Source organism: Rattus norvegicus, chromosome 4 (genome assembly GCF_036323735.1).
Source record: "Rattus norvegicus strain BN/NHsdMcwi chromosome 4, GRCr8, whole genome shotgun sequence".
Classification (NCBI taxonomy): Eukaryota; Metazoa; Chordata; class Mammalia; order Rodentia; family Muridae; genus Rattus; species Rattus norvegicus.
In genome coordinates, this window is record NC_086022.1 from 184,063,668 (window position 1) to 184,088,348 (window position 24,681).

The 24,681-nt window shown below is 42.1% G+C and overlaps 1 protein-coding gene across 25 annotated transcripts in view; it reads left to right on the forward strand.

Annotated features, from left to right (window-relative positions):
* Resf1 (retroelement silencing factor 1) overlaps positions 1-24,681 on the forward strand; it is a 36,210-nt gene that overhangs the window by 6,503 nt on the left and 5,026 nt on the right. For 4 of the 25 annotated variants that reach the window (XR_010065651.1, XM_039108936.2, XM_039108937.2 and 1 more), the window contains exons 1-3: positions 3,439-3,577; positions 3,986-4,043; positions 20,200-24,141. Coding sequence is in view for 23 of the 25 variants with exons in the window: in XM_039108936.2 (XP_038964864.1) it covers positions 20,253-24,141 (3,889 nt within the window). In the remaining 2 variants the exon portion in view is untranslated. Of the gene's footprint in view, positions 1-3,112; positions 3,578-3,985; positions 4,044-7,447; positions 12,720-20,199; positions 24,541-24,681 lie in introns of those variants that run through there. The other 21 variants (XM_063286211.1, XM_063286210.1, XR_353788.5 and 18 more) reach the window with 18 other exon arrangements.

The window sequence follows — 24,681 nt, forward strand, 5'->3', positions numbered from 1 at the left end:
ATTTATTATATATAACTACACTGTAGCTGTCTTTAGACACACCAGAAGAGGGCATCAAATCCTATTATAGATGTTTATGAGCCACCATATGGTTGCTGGGATTTGAACGCAGGGCCTTTAGAAGAGCAGTACAGTGCTCTTAACCACTGAGCCATCTCTCCAGCCCAACACAGGTCTCTCTTAAAAGGTGAAACTGAGATCAGGCCAAAAACAGAACTCCCAACCTGGCCGGGAAAATTCCACCAAGTGCTGTGATAGCAAAAATAGCTGATGGGGCAACTCCTGCTATGCAGGTTTGGACACAACCTCCACACCTCACAAAACTGCAACTTGTCTGAAATGCATTTTCAGGCTCATCCCACCCAACTGAATCCCTAATGTTATGGTTTGACGCCCTCCCCTGCAGAGGAGCTGTATCCCTTTTGTCTTATGCCTGCCAACTATTTAATATTGTTTCTATAACATGCCCACCAGTCATTGACACCGAGAGGTGACTTGGCTTGGAGTAGTGATATGCTGGCCATGTGCCTTCTTTTGTTCTGAATGCTCTGTATGAGGTTTGCTAATCTTAAGAAATCCCACAAAGCTTTAAGTAGGACCCATCAAATCAATGGTTAGTATGAACTGTTATGTCTAAAATGGCTTGTCAGAGATGATCATCGTGCAGTCCTTCGTACAACTGGATTGGAGCTCCCTGTGGTTTTTGTGGCTGACATTGAAGAATGCTACTAATATTACAAAAAGTTACGATTATAATACTCATACTATGTTATCCCATACATACCTTACCTGGGACCAATCAGCTTAAAGGGTAGCTGGTAATACTTTGCCTAGTAAGCCTACTGCTCCCCTTCTTGCACTTCAAACTTTTGAACCTGTTTTTCCTATAAAAAGCAGACTAGGACTACAATTATGTTTCCCAGTTCTTTCAGCCGGCCTGTACATTCATTAATAGGGTATGTGTTCAGTAAGCTATTCTTGCTTAACTGAGATCAGTGTTCATTTAGCTTTGTTGGGTGTCCTGTCCTGCAGGACAGTCAATGAGGGTCCAGAGGGTACCTGGAAGAGAATGGGGGACAAGAGGCGTAAAGAAGGATGCCAAGACAAGAGTCTGATCAAGGCAACAAATTTTATTTTTTCCCAAGGCTGAATTTATACCATAGCAGGGGTAACCCGAGGGAGTGGGGGAAGTGGGAAACATTTATGAAGGCCAAGGACATAGTGCTCTTGTAGTCAGTTGATGTCAACAGGATGTTGGTTGTTCAGAAAGGTCACATGTTTGTCCTATTGTTAGGCATCTTGATGTCAGATGTATTTTTCAGGAAGGTCAGAAGTTTGTCATATCACTAGTCATACTGATCACCAGATTTGTATGAGTCTTCTGAAACTGACTGGGGGTTTTCCATGAACCCAGTTATACTTAGTTCTAACTATAATATTAACATCAATAATGGAGGGTTTTAAGGGCACCGCTCCCAACATGAATAGCTGAAGAATGATACCCCAGACTCATAGTATGCAAAAGCAAAGAACACATTTGGCTATTTGGCCAAATTGCTCCTTTCAGTTTGTGTGGTGATTCCTTAACCCCAACAGTACATTTCCACTGGCCCTTGGCGTTTTACTCCATAAGCCTTCAGGTGATTCTGAAATGTTGTTCAAAAACTCGTCCCTCTTGCCTACCCACTCAAGGCCTGAACCTGGCTTTCAGCCTGTACAAGTTAACTCTTATATGACCGTGTACCAGGAAGTTTGTGTTCCAGGAACTCGGAGGCATCATGAGATCAGATAGCTGTACTCCAAGGGCATAAATGACCTCCTCCACCCTGTCACTGTTGGACCCCCGAATCGGAAGCCCTTCTCAAGTCTCGGATATTGGGAATCCCCGAAGAACACTTGAGACACTTCTTGTTGCAAAAGCATGAGGTATCTTTAATGGCGGAGCTCCAGGCCGACACGTGTCTCTCGAAGGAGACAGAGGAGTCGACCCGGACTTTTAGAAGCAAGGGGTTTTTACAGGGTGAGGAACAGGGGGATGGGGAGAGTTGGCGCAGCTACAAGTGATTGGCTCATTCAAACATAGCAGTGAGATCACAACACAGCAGAAGAGTACGTGCTGACTGGGGCGTTCGGGATTTTAGAGCCAGGGGCTTATCAGGGTTTGAAGGACATCTGGTTAAAGTGTCACCCTGAGTAAGCTGGGGGAGATGCCCTCCTGCTAGATGGTTTATGAGTCAGCCGTGATAGCCTGGGTTGGTTCCTGCATTCCTTTTCTTTATCTTTATGGTCTGTTAGTCCTAGCGGCAGGGCGGGCCCCAGCATGCCTGGACTTGCTTGGGCTTGTTTTTCACAGTGTTTAGCCCTGAGTCTGTGAATTTTGAAACTTATTCTTTTTTTTAAAGATTTATTTATTTATTCTATGTAAGTACACTGTAGCTGTCTTCAGACACACCAGAAGAGGGCATCGGATCTCATTACAGATGGCTGTGAGCCACCATGTGATTGCTGGGATTTGAACTCAGGACCTCTGGGAGAGCAGTCAGTGCTCTTAACCACTGAGCCATCTCTCCAGCCCGAAACTTATTCTTTTAATTTTACATTTTTAAACCTTAAATCCGTATAATTTTCCTTTCATAACCAGAGTTCCAAGAAAACCCACAAAGAACATCTGTGGGACCCCAGATACCCCTTTTGTCCGCTCAAAACTTGCTTAAGTTTGAATAAGCGTGAGGACCAATCATGTATCACCCCTCCATCCTTTTCCCCTGCTCCTTGTCCAAAACTCTGTGCTTTTGTAGTTCGGGACCAATCCCTTTGCCTCCTGTGAGAGGTACGTATTGGTCCAGAACTCTGCCCGAATACAGCCTGTTGCTTTTGCATCGAACTGGGTCTCTTGTCGTTCTTGGGCGCCGCCCTTCCCGAATTGAGTGAGGCTGAGGAATTCGGACTTAACAATTCTTACATGAATTCTGTGTGCAGAGCTAAGTAAGCTTCCTTCTCCATTCAGACTGCAGAAGGCGCACCTGCCGGGCACTAGGACCTCAGCCCGGGCGCTGGCGCACGGGGGCGGAGCGGGGAGCCAGCTAGACCCGCCCCGACAGAGGCCGCCACCAAACCTCTGCGCGCTCTACGCTCGTCTGAGGCCTCGTTCGGTGCTATTGGCTTGTAAGCGCTCGCCGTGCGGCAGGGCCGCTTCGGGTCGGGCTTTTGTTCTGCGCCCTGGACTCGGGGCTGGGTTTCGTTCACCTCTGTTCTGGCGGAGGGCCGCCACCCGGGCCCTCGCTATACCGCGGGGTCGCTGCGCGCTGAGCGGGCGCGGTCTGCGGTTCTTGGCCAGAGGTGGCAGGCGGGCTTGTTGCAGCTTCGCGTTCCTTCCGGTTTCGGAAGGAGAAGCAGAGCTTTGTTTTGCTTTTCGGTTTCTTTCTGTGTCGGTCTTCCGCGCCTGGCCTCTGCGACCCAGTGGAATTTGCCTTCCACTGCCTCCCAGGAGCGCCCAGGCCTGGGTTTGCGCCGCGGCCCGCAGCATCTCCGAAGCTGTTTGCATTAAGAGTGCCTTCCTAGAAAAATGGAAAAACAGGTAAAGTGGGTGAGCTTGCGTGCATTTCAGTAGGCCAGGTACAGAACTTGCGTGGGTATTTAAATTGTCTGCTGAGTAAGTTACGTTTAAGGGGAATCTTAAGTTTGTTTCTTGTTAACATGCAGATATGCTAAGGTCTTAAGTTACTGCTCCACTCAGCCCTAATCAGGTTCTCCTTTATCAGTCCACTAAAATAACTAAAGAAATATTTTACTGCTTTGGTATTATAGGACTTAGAGAGGCCCGCTTGAATTCTATTAGCAGGGAATATTTTGAAAATAGCCTAATTCAGTAGTTTTGTTTTTAACACACCGGATTCCAATTCAGTAAACTTAGTATGCTCCCGGTACCACTTTAAGGGAAATAGACTAGACCTTAACTCTTAAAAATGTTTCTTGCTTTTTTTAGGATTAGAGGCATGAATATACTCACTGTGGGAGAGACTAAAAGGTAAAATTGTATTCAGGTAAGCCTGTCTTTTATAAAGCCCTATCCTAGTTCTACATTATACCATGGAGTAACTCATTTTGGAATAAAGAATATCAACACTGGTCAAACCTACAGAACTTGGCCCGGCCTATGCTTGCCTTTAAATTTCCACATTTGGGAGGCAAAGGCAGTCAGATCTGAGTTTAAAGCTAGCCTTGTCTACATACCAAATTCCAGTTTTGCTAGGAATGCGTATTGAAAGACTCAACTCTCACCAAACAAAACCTTCACAGAACCAATGGGACACAGTGGATTTGATGGCAAAGCTTAAGGAAAAAAATGTTGATATGGTACTTAGCAGTTTGAATTTTGCCTTAATGAGATAGTGGAGAGATGATTTTTTTGTTTTGTTTCTGGTTTTTTTTGTTTTGTTTTTTTTTTTGTTTTTGTTTTTGTTTTTGTTTTTTAAATTTTGTCAGTGTTGGAGCTGGAACTCTGGGCCAGATTGCTTCCGTGGGAAAGATTGTGGTAGGTGTTGAATTAAAGTTACTTAGGCAGAGGCTAGCTCTTATTTTTGATGGGACTGTAGTACCAGGGTCTGTCTCTTACGTATTTTAAGTTGCTTTATTTTATGGGCATAAGTGTTTTGCCCACATGTAACAACTGTATGCGTATGTGGAGCACAGAAGAAGGCCTGGATCCTCTGGAACTGGAGTTAAAGGCAGTTATAGTCACATGTTGATGCTGGAACCCCTATCCTAGGTCCTCTTTTAGGACCACAAGTGCTCTTAACTATTGAGTCATGTCTTTAAGCAGATACACTCAGTGGTCTCCGGGGTTCTAGTCAATGACCATAAATAAGGCTTGCCAGCCTCTTCTGCTAATGGGGGCTGTGGTTCCTACAGTTATGTTACTTGGGTTCAGGTCTTACTTGACCCTTCCAACTTGGCTCTACCACTCACTGTAAATTCTCCGAAGAATTTTACTTTCCTGCCCAGCTTCCTCATCTGTAAAATGGGATAGTGAAAAGTTCTCAGGGAGAACTTTCCCTCGGGATGGAGACCCTCCAACTCAATGACCAGACCGAGTCCACAGGATGCAATCAGCAAGAGGATTTGGTTTATTGTCGGGATACACAGGCACCTGTGGGCGCTTCAGTCACTCGGGGGACTGGCGCGCCCCACAGAACCAAGGATGGGCTTTTTATAGGATTCTGGGGAGCAGAAGCAAGCATACAGAAGCAGATGCATGGTTACAGGGATATAATTGGTGGATTCTAATGTGGCAAGGGTTCAGCCCGGGGGCAAGTTTCCTAGCTACCTTCTTGGAACATAAGGACTGACTCGGCCCCCCAAGGGTTCAGCCCGGGGGCAAGTTTCCTAGCTACCTTCCTGGAACATAACGGCTGACTCGGCCCCCCACCAGGGTGTGGGACCTCTCCCGGTGCTTTTCTCATTGTCAGGCGCTCAACCGCAGTCGTCCTGTTGCCAGGCCTTCAACCATACACATCCTGCTTGGCAGCCGCTGTGTACTCAAGTGTTCTAACCTTTCCCTGAACCAGTCATCTTAAGTACAGCCTTGCAAAATGGCGTTACTGCTGCTAAGCTGGGGTCTTTCAATAGCAGTAGTAGTCGAACTGTGGAACTGTGGTAAGTTAAAAGGGGGAACAGGCTGGCAAATCTCTTAGCTCCAGGCCAGCCTAGTCCACACAATGCAACTTTGTCTAAAAGAACCATTCCCAAACAAACCAGTCAAGCAACTGCTTAGAACACTCTTAAAATAGCTCCTGGAACTTAGTAATTGCTTGATAGAGTTTAGGTTAAAGTAAGTATATTTTTTATTGCCTTAAACATTTTGAAACTAGCCTGGCCTTGAACTTGCTGTCCAGCAAGGATGACCTTCAACTTGAAACTCTTCTGCTCTTCCTCATGAATGCTGGAATTAGATCTGTACTGTGAAACCCTCCTCTCAACCGGTTATCTGAGGTTAAAACCACCCTGTGCATTTCCTGGCTATAGTAAACTTGCCCTAGTCTCCACCCCCCCACCCCAACCCCCACCCCTCCACCCTTCCATCCCTCCACCCCTCCATCCCTCCATCCCTCCACCTCTCCATCCCTCCACCCCTCCACCTCTCCATCCCTCCATCCCTCCACCCCTCCATCCCTCCACCCCTCCATCCCTCCATCCCTCCACCCCTCCATCCCTCCACCTCTCCATCCCTCCATCCCTCCTCTGCCCTTGTTTGATTAGTTCTGATGTCTTGTAGGAGATCAGTGTTTTGATTTTAGGAATTTAGCTGTTTAGGGAATTGTAATCTTGTTAAACTTTATTATAATTAAGATGAACATCAAGACTCTTTGGTTTAGCAGCCTTTTCTCCCCATTTCTTTGGAAACTAAGCCATGCAAAGCGGTAGGAAGCAGTCAGGTTGAGGTAAAGGAAGAGTCTGTACCGACCCCCATAGAAATGCAAACTAAGTGCAAATGAAAACAACCGTAGACCCTGAATTCTGTTTTTATTTTTCTGGTTTTTGGAGGCAGGTATTCAGTACTTAAAATTCTTGGTATGCTAAATTAACTAATAAATGAAGAGTGCAGTGAAATACCAACAAACAACACTAAAGATATAAAAGCTATCTTTGAGATGTGCTTTCTGCCTTGGGTTCTTAGCCAGTCTTAGAGGAGGCTGAAGTTTTTATTTTCATACAAACTAAAACGTATAAATTGGAAGACTTGGATTTATTTAGAAATGAAACAAACGTTGCTTTGAAGGAAATGTTTGTTTTTTTTTTTTTTAAGGAGGAACAGTGACTTAAAATTACTTGTTTTGGACAGTTTTGATTTGCCTTGCTAGTTATTTAGAATTAATGTATATTGGTGGAGGCAGACTGCTTATACACTAAGGTCAATGTGATTGGTTGTTTCAGTTTTTAGTAATCTAGTAAGACTTTAAAGAGTGTGTAAGGAAGGGGTATGTGCATGTGAGGGCAGGTACCCTTGGAGTTTGGAGGAGGGCATCATATCCTCTGGAGCTAGAATTGAAGATGGTTATTGAGAGGACAACTATCAGTCAGGGTTCTCTGGAGTTATAGAACTTATGGAATATCTCTAAATATTAAGGGAATTTATTGTGATGATTTATAATGTGCAGTCCAGCTAACCCGACGATGGGCAGTTATGAATGGGAAGTCCAAGAATCTAGTAGTTACTGAGTCCCACGAGGCTAGTTGTTTCAGCTGGACTTCTGTAGAAGTGGATTCCAACAGATGTGCTGGCAAGTAAGCGGAAGCAGTTGAACAGTCAATCTTTCTTCTCCTAGTGTTCTTATGTAGGCCTCCAGCAGGAGGTGTGGCCCAGATTAAAGATGTGAACCACCAGTTGGATCTGGGACTTGCTTTGTCCCAGGCTGACCCTAGGACTCAGAGATAAACCTTGCCTTAGGTTCCTAGGATTCATAGCCACTATGCCTCAAGATTACCTCAAGATCTCCATGCCAAGATCCAGGTCAGAAACTTGTATCTCCCAGCCTCAAGATCAGGATCACAGGTGAGTCTTCCAATTCTAGATTGAAGTTCTTTGCAGACACAGTCAAGCTGACAAACCAGGAATAGCCACCACAACAACATACACTCCATGTTAGGCCTGACTTCAAAAGGAAAGTCATCAGGCCTAATAATTGACCATAACATGCCCCCACACCTCCAAGTCATTAGTCCCAGGAACTAGGCCATAATCACCAGCTCCAGAAACAAGACCATAAAATTCACCATCCTAAGAACAATCTGGAGATAACCACAAGGATGGGGAAATATTTTAGGATGGGCAATCTGTGCTGGGCAGCCTTAAATGGCTTGAGTATTTCATCCTATGGTTAAATGTTCATGACACTGGAATGCAGTCCACTGAGCACCTGAACACAAGCCCCTCAAAAACGAACCCATGTAATATCCTTGGCACCCACCAATAAAGTTTTAAATTTCCTAACCCTAGCTAAAATTCCCCTAGTTCCCTACGAAAAGGCCTGCACGCCTTTTGGGGGGTGGGAGGGGTGTCACCATTTTTGTAAATGATTGAACCCTGTATGCAGTCTTCTTGATTTCTCGAAAGTAAAAATATTCTCCCCAAATGCATATGTTAGTGTTTGTCTCTATGCCCTGCTTTCAGACAGTTATGAGCTGCTTGATGTGGGTGCTGGGAACCTGGGCCTTCTGCAAGATTTTGTTTGTTGGTTTTTATTTTCTTTTTGGTTTGTTGAGATAAGAGTCTCTGGCTATCCCAGTGCTCACTATGTAGACCAGGCTGACCTCTAACTCACTGTGAATGCCCTCTGCTTCCAGAGTGCTGGTGTGCTACCATTCCTGGTTCCTTAAGGTTGTTTTTGATGTTACTAAAGTGGAATAACTTTCTTAGTTTCTGACTTAATTATATAGAAATACATTTGGGTTTTTTTTTTTTTCTTTTAAAAAAATTTTTTTTTCAACAATGTCTTGCTCTATAGCCCAGACTATCCTCAAGCCGTAACTTCCTGATTTTTCTCTTTAGAGTGGTAGGAATAAAGGCATGTTACCAAACCTGCTTTACTTACTTACGTTTGAGACAGAATGTCATGTCACCAAGGCTGACCTTAGTAGAGAATGCTCTTCCTGCCTCTACATTCCCCCGGTAGAATTATAGACGTGTGCTCTCATACTTGTCTTCAAACTTAGTTTTTAACTAATTTATATAGAGGGTGCTTTCTCTACAAATATGTAACTGAAAGGTAACTTTCATTCACTGTAGATGTCTTAATTATTTGTAACTGCCATACCTAGCAAGTGCTGAGTAGAAGTGGCAAGACTGGGCATCCTGTGCTCTTTTCTCTTTCAGGAAAAAGTCACTTGGAGCATTACATATGAGTATTTTAATTTTTTTTTTCTTTTTTTTCGGAGCTGGGGACCGAACCCAGAGCCTTGCGCTCGCTAGGCAAGCGCTCTACCGCTGAGCTAAATCCCCAACCCCTTAATTTTTGTAGTTTTGTAACCCTCAGCAATTCTCAGATAGATTTTGTGCTTGTGGTAACAACAGTGGTGTAAGTACCAGCGTTTCTGAATTCCTGCCCTCTTTACACAGGACAATCATACAGCGATATGATTAATGAACATCTTTATTCCTCACCCAGGGATTTTATTGAGCCTGGTATCAATGTATAACCCAGAGTCCCCGTATCATTTATGGCAAAAACCTGGTCTGGTCAAATAGAGCTATGTAGTAAGACCCTATCTCAAAATACACAGAGGTTTTTGGTTTTGTTTTTCAGCTGACCGTATTAGCATAAGCCAGTAATACCAGGCCTCTTAGACTGAGGCCAGTAGGTCATAAATACGAAGTCAGCCTCTTCTGTGTAATGAGTTCTAAGCCAGCTTGTGGTGGGCATCATGACTGAAATTTACTGTTCACTATGCTGCCAAAGACTAACTGCTATAAATCCTGACAAGTCTGTATTTACATTCTATATTACTGACCTGGATCAGCAGGTAGGCAGGTTACTGAGAGGAGGGAGGATGAGGAGATGAGAAGTAAAGAAGACAGGAAAGCTAAGGTTTATGCTAAGCAAGTTTATTAAGAACAACATCTTAGGATTTACAGGGGGAAAATGGGAAACAGTCGTTTGGAAGCTAGTCAAGCATTGGTGCACACAGAAACACAGGATATCGTAAATGCATCACAGGCTGAGCACCCAACAAGTTTGAGAGACTGATAACTCCAGTCTTCTTCAGGGGGAAAAGTCATGTTCCCAGGAACTGAAACCTTAACTCCATTGAGGCCCTGGCTCTAACCTGGACCAGACTTTTATCAAATCTGCCTCTGGGCCAGGATATAGAACTAAAACTAGTTCCCTTTGTATTTTCATCAGGACTTCTGGCACAGAACATATATTAGTGGACAAATACTGTGATGAGGGTAGCCCAAATTAGTAACTGAGTGATTAAAGCAATTCTGCTTAGTTGGCTGCAGACTTTTTCTTTTCTTTTTTTTTCTTTTTTTTTTTTTTTTTTTTTTTTTACCTCCTGAGACATTTCATCATTTCAAGTTCTGCAAATCTTATAAAGTTATCATGGAAATCCTGGGGTTATTCTTGTCACTCATTAGCTGCTCCAAGTTCTTCTTGCTGATAACCAAACCCTTGGTAACCTAGTAATGAATGGAAATAATCAACTCTGCTTGATTAGTCATGGTTTCCCGTGGTCTCCTGATGCAAAGAAAGTACCCTGTATGACTTCTGGATTGCAGTGTGACTCTGAACAGATGGCAGGGTCTGTCATACCCTGTTTATTGTGCTGACAAGAAGATGGACCATTGGCCCTTTCCATCATTAACTCCATCATTAACTCCAGCCTTCAGTTTGTAAGGTCTAGGCTTTCCTTCCCAGGTTCACAAAAAGCCTGTGTTGAAGTTCTTGTAAACAGTTAACTGAGCAGGATTTGAATTAACTAGCAAAGATGCTGGAGTGTGGCCCGTGTGACCTATAAATAACAGGGAAACTATCCCATCAAGGTATCTCTTTGAAACCATTTGGGCCTATTAACAGGAATTATTTAGTTCTTCATAAGGAGGTCTGTCTACCCCAAGAGGCACAATCGGCTTGTTCCTCATAAGGAATGATACTTAAAATTTTTGTATGTCTAACTCAGTTTTGTATTTCATTAGAGTCAGTGTGTCTGCCTGCCTGTCTCTCGTATGTTTGATAAAGGGTAACTCAGGGTGGCTCTGAACTTTGATTCTCCTGTCTCCATCTCCCAAGGTCTGAGATTACATGTGGTAAGTCTTGCAGGAGTGTTTCTTATGCTTCCCTACAGCATGTTAACTTATTATGTATACTTGGAGGTAGTTGTTAGGACCTTATAGATATTTAAGACCATCAGCTTATTAGCCATCCATGGTGGTGTATGCCTTTGATCCCAGCACCTTAGGGAGGATTCTACCACTTGGATAAGAGTATTTCTTTGAGTTTGAGACTGGCCTCAGCTACAGAATGAGACCCTCTTTCAAAAGAAAGTAGTTCTTTCAGGGATAGAAAGATGGCTCAGCAGTTAAGGGCAGTTGCTGCACGTCTGGAGGACCTGAGTTTGGTTTCCAGCATCCATATTGAACAGCTCTGCACCTCTAACTGAAGGGGCTCTCACATCTCCCTCTGACCTGAGGCCCCCTGCACATGTATTGCATAGGCACAAACACAAATAATATATATCTGTTTAAAATAGTCTTTACCTCTCTAGTGGTAATAAATTGGGATAAATACTAAAACAAGACACTGGGCAGAATTCCAAGAATGATATTTTACTTCTGTATATGTTCTCTGCAAAGTTTAATTCCAGTGATGGGGTAGGAGTATAGTCATAATGGGTAGGTACAACACTGAGTAAAACTACAGCGCCTTGTATATATGTAGTCTGTTGTTAGCTGAGATGTTGTCTAGTCTGTGACATTAAGTTATCTGATTGAGTGGCCCATGCTTCTGAATAGAATTTGTATTGTAGTTGAATTCTTTTTTTAAAAAAAAAGCGAACTAACAGTTGCCATAGTGATTTACTATTATTAATGACTGCTCCAGCTTAGGTCACTGCTTGCATACCTTGTGAGAACTGTGGAAGTGCTAAACTCAGAACCACAAGAATCAGACTTACACAGCCACAGGTTGTTCTTCTGCCTCCCTAGTTCCTGTTGACAGGACCTTACAACCTTCCTCTTCATCCAGGTATAAGAATGGCCCACTTCCAAGCTGGCTTTTCAGTAGCCCATGTTTTGACTGATTAATAGAATCTTTACCTCCTTTTCTGAACTATTGTGGAACCATGCCTCCTGTGTTTGACCATTGAGCTACTGGCGCCACCGGGGTACTAAGAGCTGTACATAGTCCTGGGGGATTTAACAAAAGTCACAGACTCGGGTTATTTGTCAAGAGAGAATGCCAAAGCTTTACTGAGGTTCACACAATATGTACACCAAGTCCACCGGAAAACCCGGGAAGCACAGTGGAAAAACAAGTTTACGGTCTCAGGATAAAAACAGGAACATGGAAATGACTCAAGACCTTGTCGTTTGGTGGTTTTAACCATAGCTGCTACATTGTGTGCTACAATACAGCCTTGGCCAATTGCTAGCGGAGCAACTCATCCCACAGGTGTTGGGGCTGGGCCCAACAATTGAGTCTCGTTCTCAGCTCTAGGTCTAAAACTCCTTGAGGTACCAAAATCAGATGATGCTTACATTTGTATTTTGTAAGTTCGGCTTATTCTCCTGGGTACCTCACATCATTTCTAGGTTATTTAAAATGGCTTAATACAAAGTAAGTACTATGTAGACTGTTGTTATGCAGTAGTGTTCAGGGATTAGAAACATGACAGAATGAGCACCAACACGGTTTATCTTGTTTTTAATCTTTGATTAAACTTACAGTTTGTATATGATTGTATTTTATTGTCTGATTATGACCAAGTTAATGCAGATAAATTAACCAAGTGCCACTGCCAGTAGAGAGCTGCTTGACTTTGTTAATAAGGGTTCAGCACAATTATTTCTTGTTCTCTGTTCCTGTTTTTCTTGACAGGATCTTGCTGTGTAGGCAAAGCTGGCCCCAAAACTGTGACCCTCTTTCTCCAACCTCTGATGCTGGGATTACAGGTGTGCACTGCTTTGACCACCTGTAGTGTTGGAATATACACATTTCTGAAAGGTTAGCTTATTTATGATAGACTAGAGTTGTATTATAATGTAAAATTCAGGAAAGTTGATTATATAAAATCTATCAGACTAGGGAGCCTATTTAGACTGACCTTTTCCCCCTGTGGTTAAGGATATAGAAGGCTGGAGACACTATAGACATTATAGACACTAAATCATACTTTTGGAATTCCTGAAAAGTGGCATAACTTTGAATTGTTGGCATTTGTAATTTTGCAGATTTTAGTGGAAGTTCTAAAAATTTTTTTTTTTTTTTAGTGCTTTTATTGTAAATTAGAAATACTGGCTGGCTTTCACTTTAATCACATCAGTGTACTGTTTGTACAAACTTCATTTTGTAATGTGAAGGCTTCTTAAGGAACAGACTAGCAAGTCAAAAAAATATATCTACAGGAAAAGCTTAATGTCCTGGGGTAGGGTAGGAGTTAAGGCAGCATGTGCAAGGGCCACTGAATGGCACTGGCAGGAATTCAGGATTTGTCCTAGGGCAGACAGCAGGAAAGTGACCCAGACAAGGAGTGAAAACAAAATCCCTCACAATGTGAGGTAATACTGTGGTGTGTTAACTAGTCCTTTCCTATACTGTCAGCTTCCTTGGGGACTCAGAACCCAGAGCTTCGGTATAGCTCCTTGGTCAACAGAGTTCTTTGAACAAAAGCAGACCAAAGAACTCCGATGTAAGCCTCTCTCTACTCTTCTCATCCTCCTATCTGTAAACCCCTCTTCATGAAGCCATCCACAGAATGTGGGAAAGCTATTTTGCTCTCTAACCTCTCTCTGCTTCTTTGTAAGAACTGGCTGTAAGAGTTCTGACTGACCTGTTTATTAGGACAGTAGATTGCCAGCCTCACTCACAGAGGTTCTTGCCCCAAACCCAAAGGAAAGAGTACCAGGAGGCCAAGAAAAAGTTAGCCAGACAGACAAGCGTGGCTGAATTTTCTATTATGTCCATTCGCCATTAACTTTTTTATCTTGTTGTTTTTTGGGGTAAATTAGTTTATGTATGTGTACCATTTGAGGCCAGAAAAGTACAGTGGATCTTTTGGGACTGGAGTATCAGATGGTTGTGAGCCACCATATGGTTGCTGAGAATTGAACTTGGGTCCTCTGGAAGACCATCTAGTTCTTAACTGCTGGGCCATCTCTCCAGCTTTCTCTCTAATCACATGTCTACATAACTGTTAATTCTTTAAATCTAAGCATGAGAATGGATAGTTTCCATTAATTATGATTCTTTGCTAAGTCTTCATTTCTGAAGTTTCCCGTCACATAAAGTGTTGTTGGTTGTATTTATTATTGTTACTATTATTTTAAAAAATCAATTTTTTTAGTGTTCAGAGATTTCTGATAATACTTACTCAGCAGGCATTGACTCTCCTTCAACTCAGCTTGCTTTATAACTTCCTACACACTTTTTTTTTTGATAAGCACCTTCTTGGGTTCCTTATAGGAAATAGTAACAGTAGTGTAATACCCTATAAGATTAAATCCCCTGCAAAACTCAATGGCAGACTTTGTCTGCTTCTAGGTAGTCAACATTACCCAGACACTTCTAGTGTTGACTACCTAGAAGTAGGTACTTCTGGACATTGATGTGTGGTTTGGGCTCTCCAAGGTGGATCTCTTATGTCTTCGTATGATGTAATAGCATCTGTCCTAGTTTACTTCCTATTGGCTGTGATAGTGTTGTGGTATTCAAATCCAATGGGAAAGACCAAATACTTAGACTCAATTCAGATTTAGATGAAATGAATTTATTCTTACTGTTAGCAGAAGGAAAATAGCCTTATTGCAGAACAGCATGCTGTGCAGAAGGTGGGTTAAGGTGAGGTTTAAGGGTGGACATGAGAAAGGTGTGTATTGCAACAATTCATGGAACTCACAGCTGGGCAGGAGAATTGTTTTACTGCCCTTGGTTGGTTTTTACTTTCCCACTATATGGTAATAAAAAGACCATTTCATCCCTTTCCCACAGCAATAGGCAGGTTTTACAGAAACAAAGGCAGATGTTAATACCTCAGGGCCCGTTATCCTGTTCTTAGTCATCTCCCATGTAAGCCACTAGGACCTCCCAGTCATTCCAGAGAAAAAGGTCAGTGGCCCTTAAGAATGGATTTCTGGCTCTATATTAAGTTCCTTTATGGTTTATCCCAGAGACTTACATAAATTATTACTTAGGTCTGAGCACTCTAATGACTGGGATAGATAAGTTCATTTCTGGGTAGACAGAAACACAGTGGCATCAGATTAAGGCTGGCTGTCATGTCTCCACCATAAAATAACTCAACAAAAGGTATAAGAGAGAGAGTTTATAAGGCATACAGTTCTAGGCTACCCTCAATCCTTGTGGGGAAATTGAAGCAGGAATGTGAAGCACCTGGTTCCATCCACAGTTAAGAACAAGTATGAGAGCGTCCGTGGTAGTGTTCAGTTTGCTTTCCTAGGATGTCTGGGACTTAGAACAACCTCAGTTAGCATAATCAAGATGCCCATAGGTCAGCTTAATCTAGGTAATCCCTCATTTGGCTTATTTTAGGCGATGGATTTTAGGTTATATCAAGTTGGTTGTTAAAACTAACCATCACAGAATCTTAGTACGATCTTCATAAAATTTTTGAGTGAAGTATCTTTACCTAGTCATCTCCATCCTCCTTCCTCCTTCAACTTAGTTTTATAACTTCCTACACTTTTTTAAAATAAGCATCTTCTCAGGTTTCTGGTAGGAAATAGTAACAGCAGTAATATTATATGAGATTAAATCTCCAGCCAAACTAAACTAATGGGAGACTTCATCTGCTTCTAGGTGGTCAGTCTTGTTGCTTTGTAGTAAGCTGTCCGAACTCTGGGGTTTAAGTGGTCCTCTTTCCTTAGCCTTTCAACTCCAAGTGCACGCTATCACACCTGGGTATGGTAAGGGTCCAAAAATCGATGAAAGAAGACGTGAGTCTTAGATAGTATGCAATGACAAAGGGTGTTCATTCTGCAGAAACATCTAGCATGCAAGGGTTATCATTGTTTCGAAAAGGCACCCCACCCCCCACATTCGAGTACCTTTTATAGCAGGACTGCTTAATTTTGTCTGAGATAACAGCCGACTTCTAAAATTTAGGACACATTCCAAGGGGTTGCAGAAACCATTTAGTGAAGGTGGTAAAGACAATATACGCCACCTATATACCACAGTGTACCCCGCCGGACCCCAGGTGAAAAAAGATAAGATATTGACAGGGATTTTCTAAACAAAACTTCAAGGACCACTTAGTTACAGTCTCTTCCCATGACCTTCTAAGCCAGTAACAAATAGTGAAAGTTAAACCAGATAATTGTCCCTAGTGTATATACATGTAGGCATTCTCTGTTATAACCTCTTATTCAATTTATGACTGAATTTATGTGCTTTTTTTTTTAACCATGTGAACACATGCTCTGAATGCCATACAAGTACCGAGAACAAAGGGCAGAGATAACCCCCCCCCCCTTTTCCTCCTGGTACCTCAGTTTAGAGCCTCATAATTTTCACAGGCTGCTTTCTCTAGCCTTCCAGTGTGTCACTTTGAGGTGCTAACTGGAGGCTGCAGAAACTAGCCTTAAAGGGACTCAGTCAGGTAGATCAGCCGCAGAACTGTATACAGAAGCAGAGTATCATTCACCCTGGATAAGATGGCAAATGATCCATGGCCTAGTTTCTGAGTGGAGATACAGTGGGATATGAAAAGTGAACTCCTCAGTTATAAGTGGGGTTTTGTTTGTATTTTTGTTTTGGAAACAGGATATTGTTTCCGAAGCTGGCCTCAAACCTGATAAATGCATCTTATAGGGGAAATGGGGTTACCTGTGCATGCTACTGTGCTGGGCTTCACACAGGAGCCAGCCATTACATTTCTTATGGCTAGTACTCAGTCCACTGCTATGATGTCTTTCATGTTGCTGTGATACTCTGGCAAAAGAGACTTCAAGGGATAAAGGGTTTATTTGCTTAATTCCAGGTTATAGTCTGCTATTGCAAGAGACGAAGGCAAGAACTTTTGAAGTATTCCTGAGTAGAGAGAGAGTGTATGCGTGTGTGCCTCTCTTTGTACCGCCCAGGGCCCAAACCCATGGACTTGTGCTGCATACAGTAGACTTCACTGTAAAGTTGACGTAATGAATACAGTCTTCCACTCACATGTCCACAGTGCGTCCTAATCTAGACAATTCTTCATCGAAATAAGTTGACAAGTACAGCTAACTGTAACACCCACTGAACCATCTCCCTAGCTCTTGTGAATTTTGAGACAGGGCCTTGCTGTGCAGCCCACATTGCCCTGGAATTTATGAAATTCCTCCTTTAGCCTATGAATTGAAACAGCTCCACTATGCCCAACTTATTTCTGGTTTTGGCATTGCATAGTAGAGTCAAGTCACTTAAGTAGAACAGAGTAGAAGCGGTATTTGATAAACTTAAGCTTTTAGAAATTTTTATGAGAATTTAAAAATAACCACAAAGTCTCTCTCCAAAATAATGATTGAAATTTAAACAGGTGGAAGGGCTTATTGCCTCATTTAAAACCTTTAACCATTGTGTGTTGAGAATATGTATCAAATTATACTGTGCCCCTGGACATGTAAAATATATTTCAGTAGATAAATTTTAAGAAAATCCTATGTTTTCACTCAAAAAACCAACTTATGCTCTGTCTTAGTACTTTTCTATTGCTGTGTAGACACCATGACTAAGACAGTTTAAGCAGTAGCTGAGAGCTTCTATCCTGGACCATCAACATGAGGCAAAGAGAGCTAACTGGGAGGAGTGTGGCATCAGAAGCTACCTCTGCTAACAGTACCTCCATTTTTTGATACCTCAAAAGTCCACCCCCATTAACATCACCCGCAGTGACCCACCTACTCCAACAAAGCCTCCTTTTCTAACCCCTTTGAAATAGTCCCACCAAGTGGTGGAAACTAAGCACTCAAATATGAGCCTACATGAGCCATTCTCCTCCAAATCACTGCATGGTCCTATGAAATAACTAAAATATATGGGGTGTAAGAAGAGTATTTACAAATGGACACCCATGTAAGAGCCAGGAATGCACATTTCATATAGACTAGTTGGCCAAAAAATTCCCAGATCCAGTGTTTTCCATTCTCCAGTCTTCGTCTGGGGTGGGGTGTTACCAGGATATATAGCTATGTTTTTAGTTGGTCATGGTTGAACATGCTTTGTAATTACAACACTTGAGACTTAGAGAGACAGGAGGATCGCCTCAAGTTTATAGTCAGATAAGGTAAAATAGTGAGTCCCAGTCTCAAATATGTTAGTATTTGGTGAGCTTTGTCCAGAACTGGGGCAGTGGTAAAGTACTGATAACATTTTGTACCCCCCCCCCCACACACACACACACACACACCCCAGAGGACATAGCAAAATGCTCAGCCAACATTCTCATCTCTGCAGTCTGGAAGTCCAGAATTTTTGTGTATCTTCTTTCAAAGTTTGTCTTTAGGGCATGTTCCTTGCAAGGTCCTTTGGTTTGCCAGCAACTTTAGTGTGTATCTTCCCCTAACCCACATGGTTTTAATGCTGTATTCTCATACTCATATAACACTTGAGACAACGGAATTTTCTCCCTGCCAACTTGCTCTCTAGGTTTTTTTGTACATACCTTCTGGGAAACCTGCCCTCACATCAATGCTATATCATCAAATTCTACCAGTTAAATGACTCAGTTCCATGGGACAGTCCCAGATCCTATTTCTGGGAGTCTTACACTCTGATGACTATTGTTAAATTAAGGATTATCTTGTGACAGTCCTTTCTTTCCTATACTCAGTAAAACTGAAGGATGAGGTGGATATGGCAAGCCCTTTTTTTTAAAGGGGTAGGTGGAGTTTCCATTTCTAGTCAGAGCACACTACCCTTTCAATACGACTTTGTATCTTGGGTGTTTGCAGAGTTAAACTCTGGCTCTCCCTGCTTTCTCTAAAGCTATGGGTGGGGTTGAAAGTTCTATCCTATTGGTGCTGAGTGCCTCCTGGGTTCTTCCTCTTATCTCAGTAGTGTAAACTCAAATGTGAGCAAAAGAAACTCTTGACAGAATAAAGGAAAAGAAGGTGCATCTTTCACCCAAAGCATTTCAAGTCATGTAGTTTTGTACTGGGCACGAAGATCAAATAGGTTTTTCTTTTTTGTTGTTATGGCTAGGCTAGCACAGTCACCAGCAGCACAGAGTCCTGGAAAGGGGGGCAGTGCTAGACAGAGACACAGGACTATGACTCTGGCTTCACTTCAAGAATGATCAAGTTTTGTTTTTCCACAGCTGTTCCTACAACAGTTTAGCTATCTACTAAAGATAGAATCGAATGCAAGGCTTCTGTCCCATTCCCTGAGTTCCTCTTCCACACTTCTCTAGTCTTGTGGTCTTGTTTGTGCGAGAGGACATTTCTACTTAGACATTATCTCATGCCTGCAGCTTCCTGAAGACATGTAGCCACACCTCAGTCAGGGTTTGTGCTTGAAAGGAATTGCAGACCATCTGGACCCTCGTACTTTTAACTTTTTACTTTGAGATGGGGGCTTCACTGAGTTGCCCAGGTAGGCTTCTTAAACTTGCTGTCTTCCTGCTTCAGCTTCTTGCTTATAGAAAGGAGCAACTAGTCCTGGCTCAAGTAAATTTCTTGGTGTGTCAGGAGTTGTTATATAGCCGTAAGTAGAATGCTATGTAGACAGATTTTTAGTGAAGTAAAATAGTCTGCCTTCCTATGTATGATAATGGAACACAGACAGACAGTAGATTGCGTTTGGTAGGATTCCAGCTTTCAAATAGGATCTCTCTACATTTTCCAGAAAATTTCACAATCCCATTTAGCTTCTTGAATAGCTAGAGTAGGAAGCTTTATTAACTTTTGTTTATGCTTAGAAATTTTATGAAAAGATAACACATAATTAAACAATTTTGGGAATGTTCAGTAAGAAATTTTTATGTAAGCCTTGCTTTACAACTAGAATGGATCACATAGAATAAAGAAATGATCAAAATAAGTGGAAACAGGTAACATATATAGTTAGGGATAGAGTGAATGCTTAGCATGCCTGAGACTATAGTCCATCACCTACACCTCAAAAATGATAAAAGCAGAAAAGTGCCACTTAAATGTAACAGAAGGTGATAGCTGGTTTCTTCAGAGTGAACCTTTACCATTGATCTTGACAATTTTCTCACTTATTATTGCAGCTTCCATTACTAATTCTCTTTCCAGATTTAAGGGTACAGAGTTTTAATTTGAGGTCCTTCTTAGTTACCATAGACATGGTTTGCTTCTATTTTTGTTGTTTAAGTTTTGTCTAGGCGGTGTGATTACCCTTAGTTTGAAGCCAATCTGGTCTACAGAAGGAGCTCTAGGTCAAAAAGACTATTTCCAAAAGGGGGGTGCGGTAGGGGGATGGGAAGAAAAAGTTTTTAATGAAAGATCTTTATTTGCATTTCTTGCAGATTTATGACATTCAAAACCACAGACTTTACAATACTGCTAAGCCAGATCAACTATGAGTTGGAATGCAAAACCAGAGAATGCTGTTGCCAAACCCCCAAAGTTTTCTAAAACGCAGTCATCTATATTACAACAGTTTTTAATGACTTCTACAACTTCTCAAAGTTCTTTTAGCTATCCTGCCCATAACCAAGAAGCATGCATGTATTCCAGTAACTCAAATTCAGTTTCCCAGCCACTTCTGAGCGGCAGAAATTATATGACTCCTCAGACTCAGATCTCTGTTTCTAACATGCCTAGTAGGACAATTGTGACCTCACAGTCTTCAATGGAAGGAGTTGTATGTACAAATGTTAAAGGGCCCCAACAACCAAACCACAATTTGCAGACAGTGTCTTCAGGAGTTATGCAGAATGTCTGGTTTGGCTCATCCGTGAAGAATTTTATGCCTTCCCATACAGAAGCAACCATATCCCATAATCCTGATGGAAGGACTAATATGCCTTACATGCAAACACCACAGAGTCAGCTCGTCACATCAGATACCTATTCTATGCAACTGCAAATGGTTCCTTTTAATTCTGGAAAAGTTCCTGTAGCGTATCAAGGAAATCAGGGACTCAATCACTTCATACCAGATCAGCTGGCTGACTGGACACAGTATACATCCAGTGAACTAACTTATCCAGAATACAGGCCACCTCTGAAGCAATACTCCCGCATACTGCCAGCCACTACATCATTACAAGTTAAAAATAATCCGCTTCCAACTTACACACAGGCCTTACAGTCAAAGCATTCTGCACCTTTGTCTTCACATCCATATGCTGCAGAAACCAGCAAAAGACTCTCTGCCCTTCCTTACAGCTGTAGATATGGAAGCCAACATGTACAAAATACTCAGCCTGTTTCTAAACACTTGCCTATGGAAGTCCCTCAGAGTCCAGAAGTGCACTCATCTGAAAAAAAGCAAGATTCTTACAGAGGCTTTAAACAGCAGTGGCAGAACCCCAATGAATCATTCACCATTGGAAAATTCTCTGATTTGAAAATAAATGCCAAGCAGTCTTATAGTGACACTGTTAGATCTTCTGGGGATGGTGTTCAGGCGCTTGTTCAAAATAATCAAGAGAAAAGAAAATATCCCTACAGTCCAAGTACAAATCAAGTAATAGACACAAATGCCACAAAAGAAAAACTGGCGAGGGATATTAAATCACTAGTAGAAATAAAAAAGAAGTTTACAGAACTTGCAAGAAAAATTAAAATTAATAAAAGTCTTTTGATGGCAGCTGGTTGTAGTAAAACAGCCAATACTTCTTATACTGAACCAATTCAGCATTCTGAATTTTCAGCAAAAGAAATGTCTGCTAAAAATGGCAACGACTGCTCCATGGAATTGCTAGCAACATGCCTTTCTCTTTGGAAAAACCAACCTCCAAAAACCACAGAAGAAAATGTCCCAAAACCTTTAGAAGAAAAACAGTGTAACACCTCACGAATCAGTACAACGGTAGTTGGCAGTTCACATCCCACAAACGAAGTTCACGTTAAGAGTTTTTGTTCTGGTGTTGGGAATTCTCAGAAACTGCTGAGCTCATCACAAACAATATTGTCAGTTCTCACTCCGAGTGGTGAGTCTTCAGGTGTAGCTGTTGGAAAAGGAACAGAGCTTCAGATTGCTGTGGTGTCACCTTTAGTTCTTGCAGATACTAATCCCTTACCTGGAAAAGAGTTAGCGCCTGAAGTTTTACCAGAACCGCCGTATCCAGTTGTTAAGGAAGGTAGTATTTGTAGCTTACAACACCAACAGGCAGAAACTGCTGCTTTACCTTTTCACATTACAGGAGTAGTAGCAGATAGTAACCTGTCAGTGGAGATGTCTCTGCCTGCTCAAAAGGAAAAGCAGCATAAACCAACACAGGGTGATCCAGACATAGCTGATCATGGTTTAGGAAAACTTTCTCCCCTGGGTACCGAAGCTGTGCCTAACTCTGTGGATAGCACCACAGTGAGTGGACCCATGTTACAGATTGAAAGTATCTGTTCTCTTGCAGAAGGGGATGTATCTTACAATTCCCAGATAGCAGAGATATTCAACTCTGTACAAAATGAGCCCGAGAAACCTTCACCTAATCAGGTAATTAATAATCAACAAGAACAAGTAGATGGCACCACTGAAAATAAAGACTTTAGCCTTCAGAAAGATAAGAAGTATATACGGTATACATATGTTCCTCGTGAGATCACTGAGCAGCCAGAGGTGCTGCAGCCTGAAGAGCCAGCATCTTGTGAGTACGTGGAAGCAAACACAGAAACCATAGAGGAAAGCGGTAGGGAATGCAGTGGTGGAAAAGAAAGCACAGCTGAGGATGTCTGTTCACCGGCTGGTTTTCAGCAGGATCCTCACCCTCAGGAAACTGATAGTTTAAGCAATAAGTCAGCCCACTGTCTGCCTGCAGTAAACGAGATTAATGATGAAAGTGAACCTGTCTCATACCTACATGACCAGCTGTCAGAACTTTTAAAAGAGTTCCCTTATGGCATTGAAACTGTTAGCAGGCATGAAGTGTCTGTGGACCAAAAAAAGACACACAAAATCTTAGAAAATGAAACTGGCGATAAGACTAGTAACGTGTTTGGGGATAGCACAGACCAAATAAAAATTACAGTGTTAAACTCTGAACAAATCAAAGAACTGTTTCCCGAAGAGGATCAGCCCTGTGACTTAGACAAGTTGGCAGAACCTGAGGGGAAAAATGTTGCAGAAGTGAAGAGCCCATGTGACTCACAGGTCCCCAGAGAAGAAAGCCATGACTTTGGAATGTTGGACCCAGAGAAAGACAAAATCCATTGCTGTGCCTTGGGTTGGCTCTCAATGGTTTATGAGGGTGTGCCAAAGTGTCATTGCAGTTCCAATGAAGAGAAGGGGAAAGACCAGTGTTTGGATATGAACAGCTGCAAACAAGGAGAGCAGCCCTGTAATAATGGAATCACTATTTTTGAAATTAATCCTGTTTCTAATAACCCCAAAACTCCTCTGACCCAAGCAGCTGAGAAAGGCCATTTTTCTGAAATGCATGGTGATAAGACCAAAGGATCTAAAACAAAAGACAGCAGAGAGGAACAGCAACATTTTTCAGCTAAATGTTACAAAAAAGATAAAGATAATTTAAAAATGAGACATGATAGCTCACTGAAAATGGAGCAAAAACTAAAAAATACTTCATCTGAATGTGACAGACTAAATCCCTCAAAAAGCAGTAAAATAGCAACCCCCGAAATACTTCATGTAAAAACTTCCAATTCTGATAAAAATATGTCATTTTTTAAACAAGCTTCTCAGGAAAGCCTACAGAGAAAACCCACTTCCCAAGATTCGAATCCAGTAAAAGCACCTGTAGAACTTCCTTCAAATACAGATCCATGCAGGAGGAACACCTCATTGGTACAGTTTGTGTCACCAGAAAAGAAAAAACTAAAATTCAAAGCAGGTGGCTCCAGACTGAAATATTTTGAAAAAAGAAAGACAGACAACATGATTATACCAGATGTGGAGATAAAAAAGAAGAAATATGAAAAGCAAGAGCAGAACAAAAACGCTGGAGAGACACTCAAATTGTGCAGTGCTCTGAGGGAATCCAATGAAAGAGCCAGTGTTCAAGAGAACGCTATCCCAAGTCCTGAGTCCTCAGACTCTAAGGGCAGCTCCTTGAAGAGTACTAGAGTTATAACAGTGCAGGAGTATTTACAACGGCGGAAAGACAAACATGTAACTGGGAGTGACGCTTCCGGAAACATTTGTGTAGAAAATGTGTTGTGTAACTCTGAACACATGAAGACCAGCAAGGATTCTGCAGAAATAAGCTGGGAAAAGTCAGCTGACGGGCAGAGCATCCGTGCAGAGACCTCAAAAGAACCAGGACATAATTCTACCATCCATGGTAAAGCTTTCAAGATCCACCATTCTGAAGTGTCTAGAACACACAGTGTGTCAAGTAATAGTAAAGGGAAGCAGCCTGACAAAATCTATAAGGCCCGTACGAGTAATGAGCACAGCCAGGTGCCTCTTCAGGTAAAGGAACAAAGGAAACAGTACTTGAATCGAGTTGCATTTAAATGCACGGAACGGGAAAGCATATGTCTCACAAAGTTGGACAGTGCATCCAAGAAGCTTAGTACAGAGAAAAAGGAGAGTGAGGCACATACACTCAAGACAAAAAACATAGACAAACCTAGTATGCTAGAGTTTAAATTATGTCCAGACGTACTATTGAAGAACACAAGCTCTGTTGACAAGCAGGATGAGCCTGAGCCTAAGAAAGAGAAAGCACCTGTGCAAGGTCCAGTATAATCTTCTCTCTCCCTTTTTTTTTTCCTTGGGGGCAGGGGAGAGTTCTTCATCTCCCGAATGGTAGAAAAGTAGTAGGTCGCAGAGACCAACTATCAGTTTTATGTATGAGGAACTGTAGAGGTGTAATCCT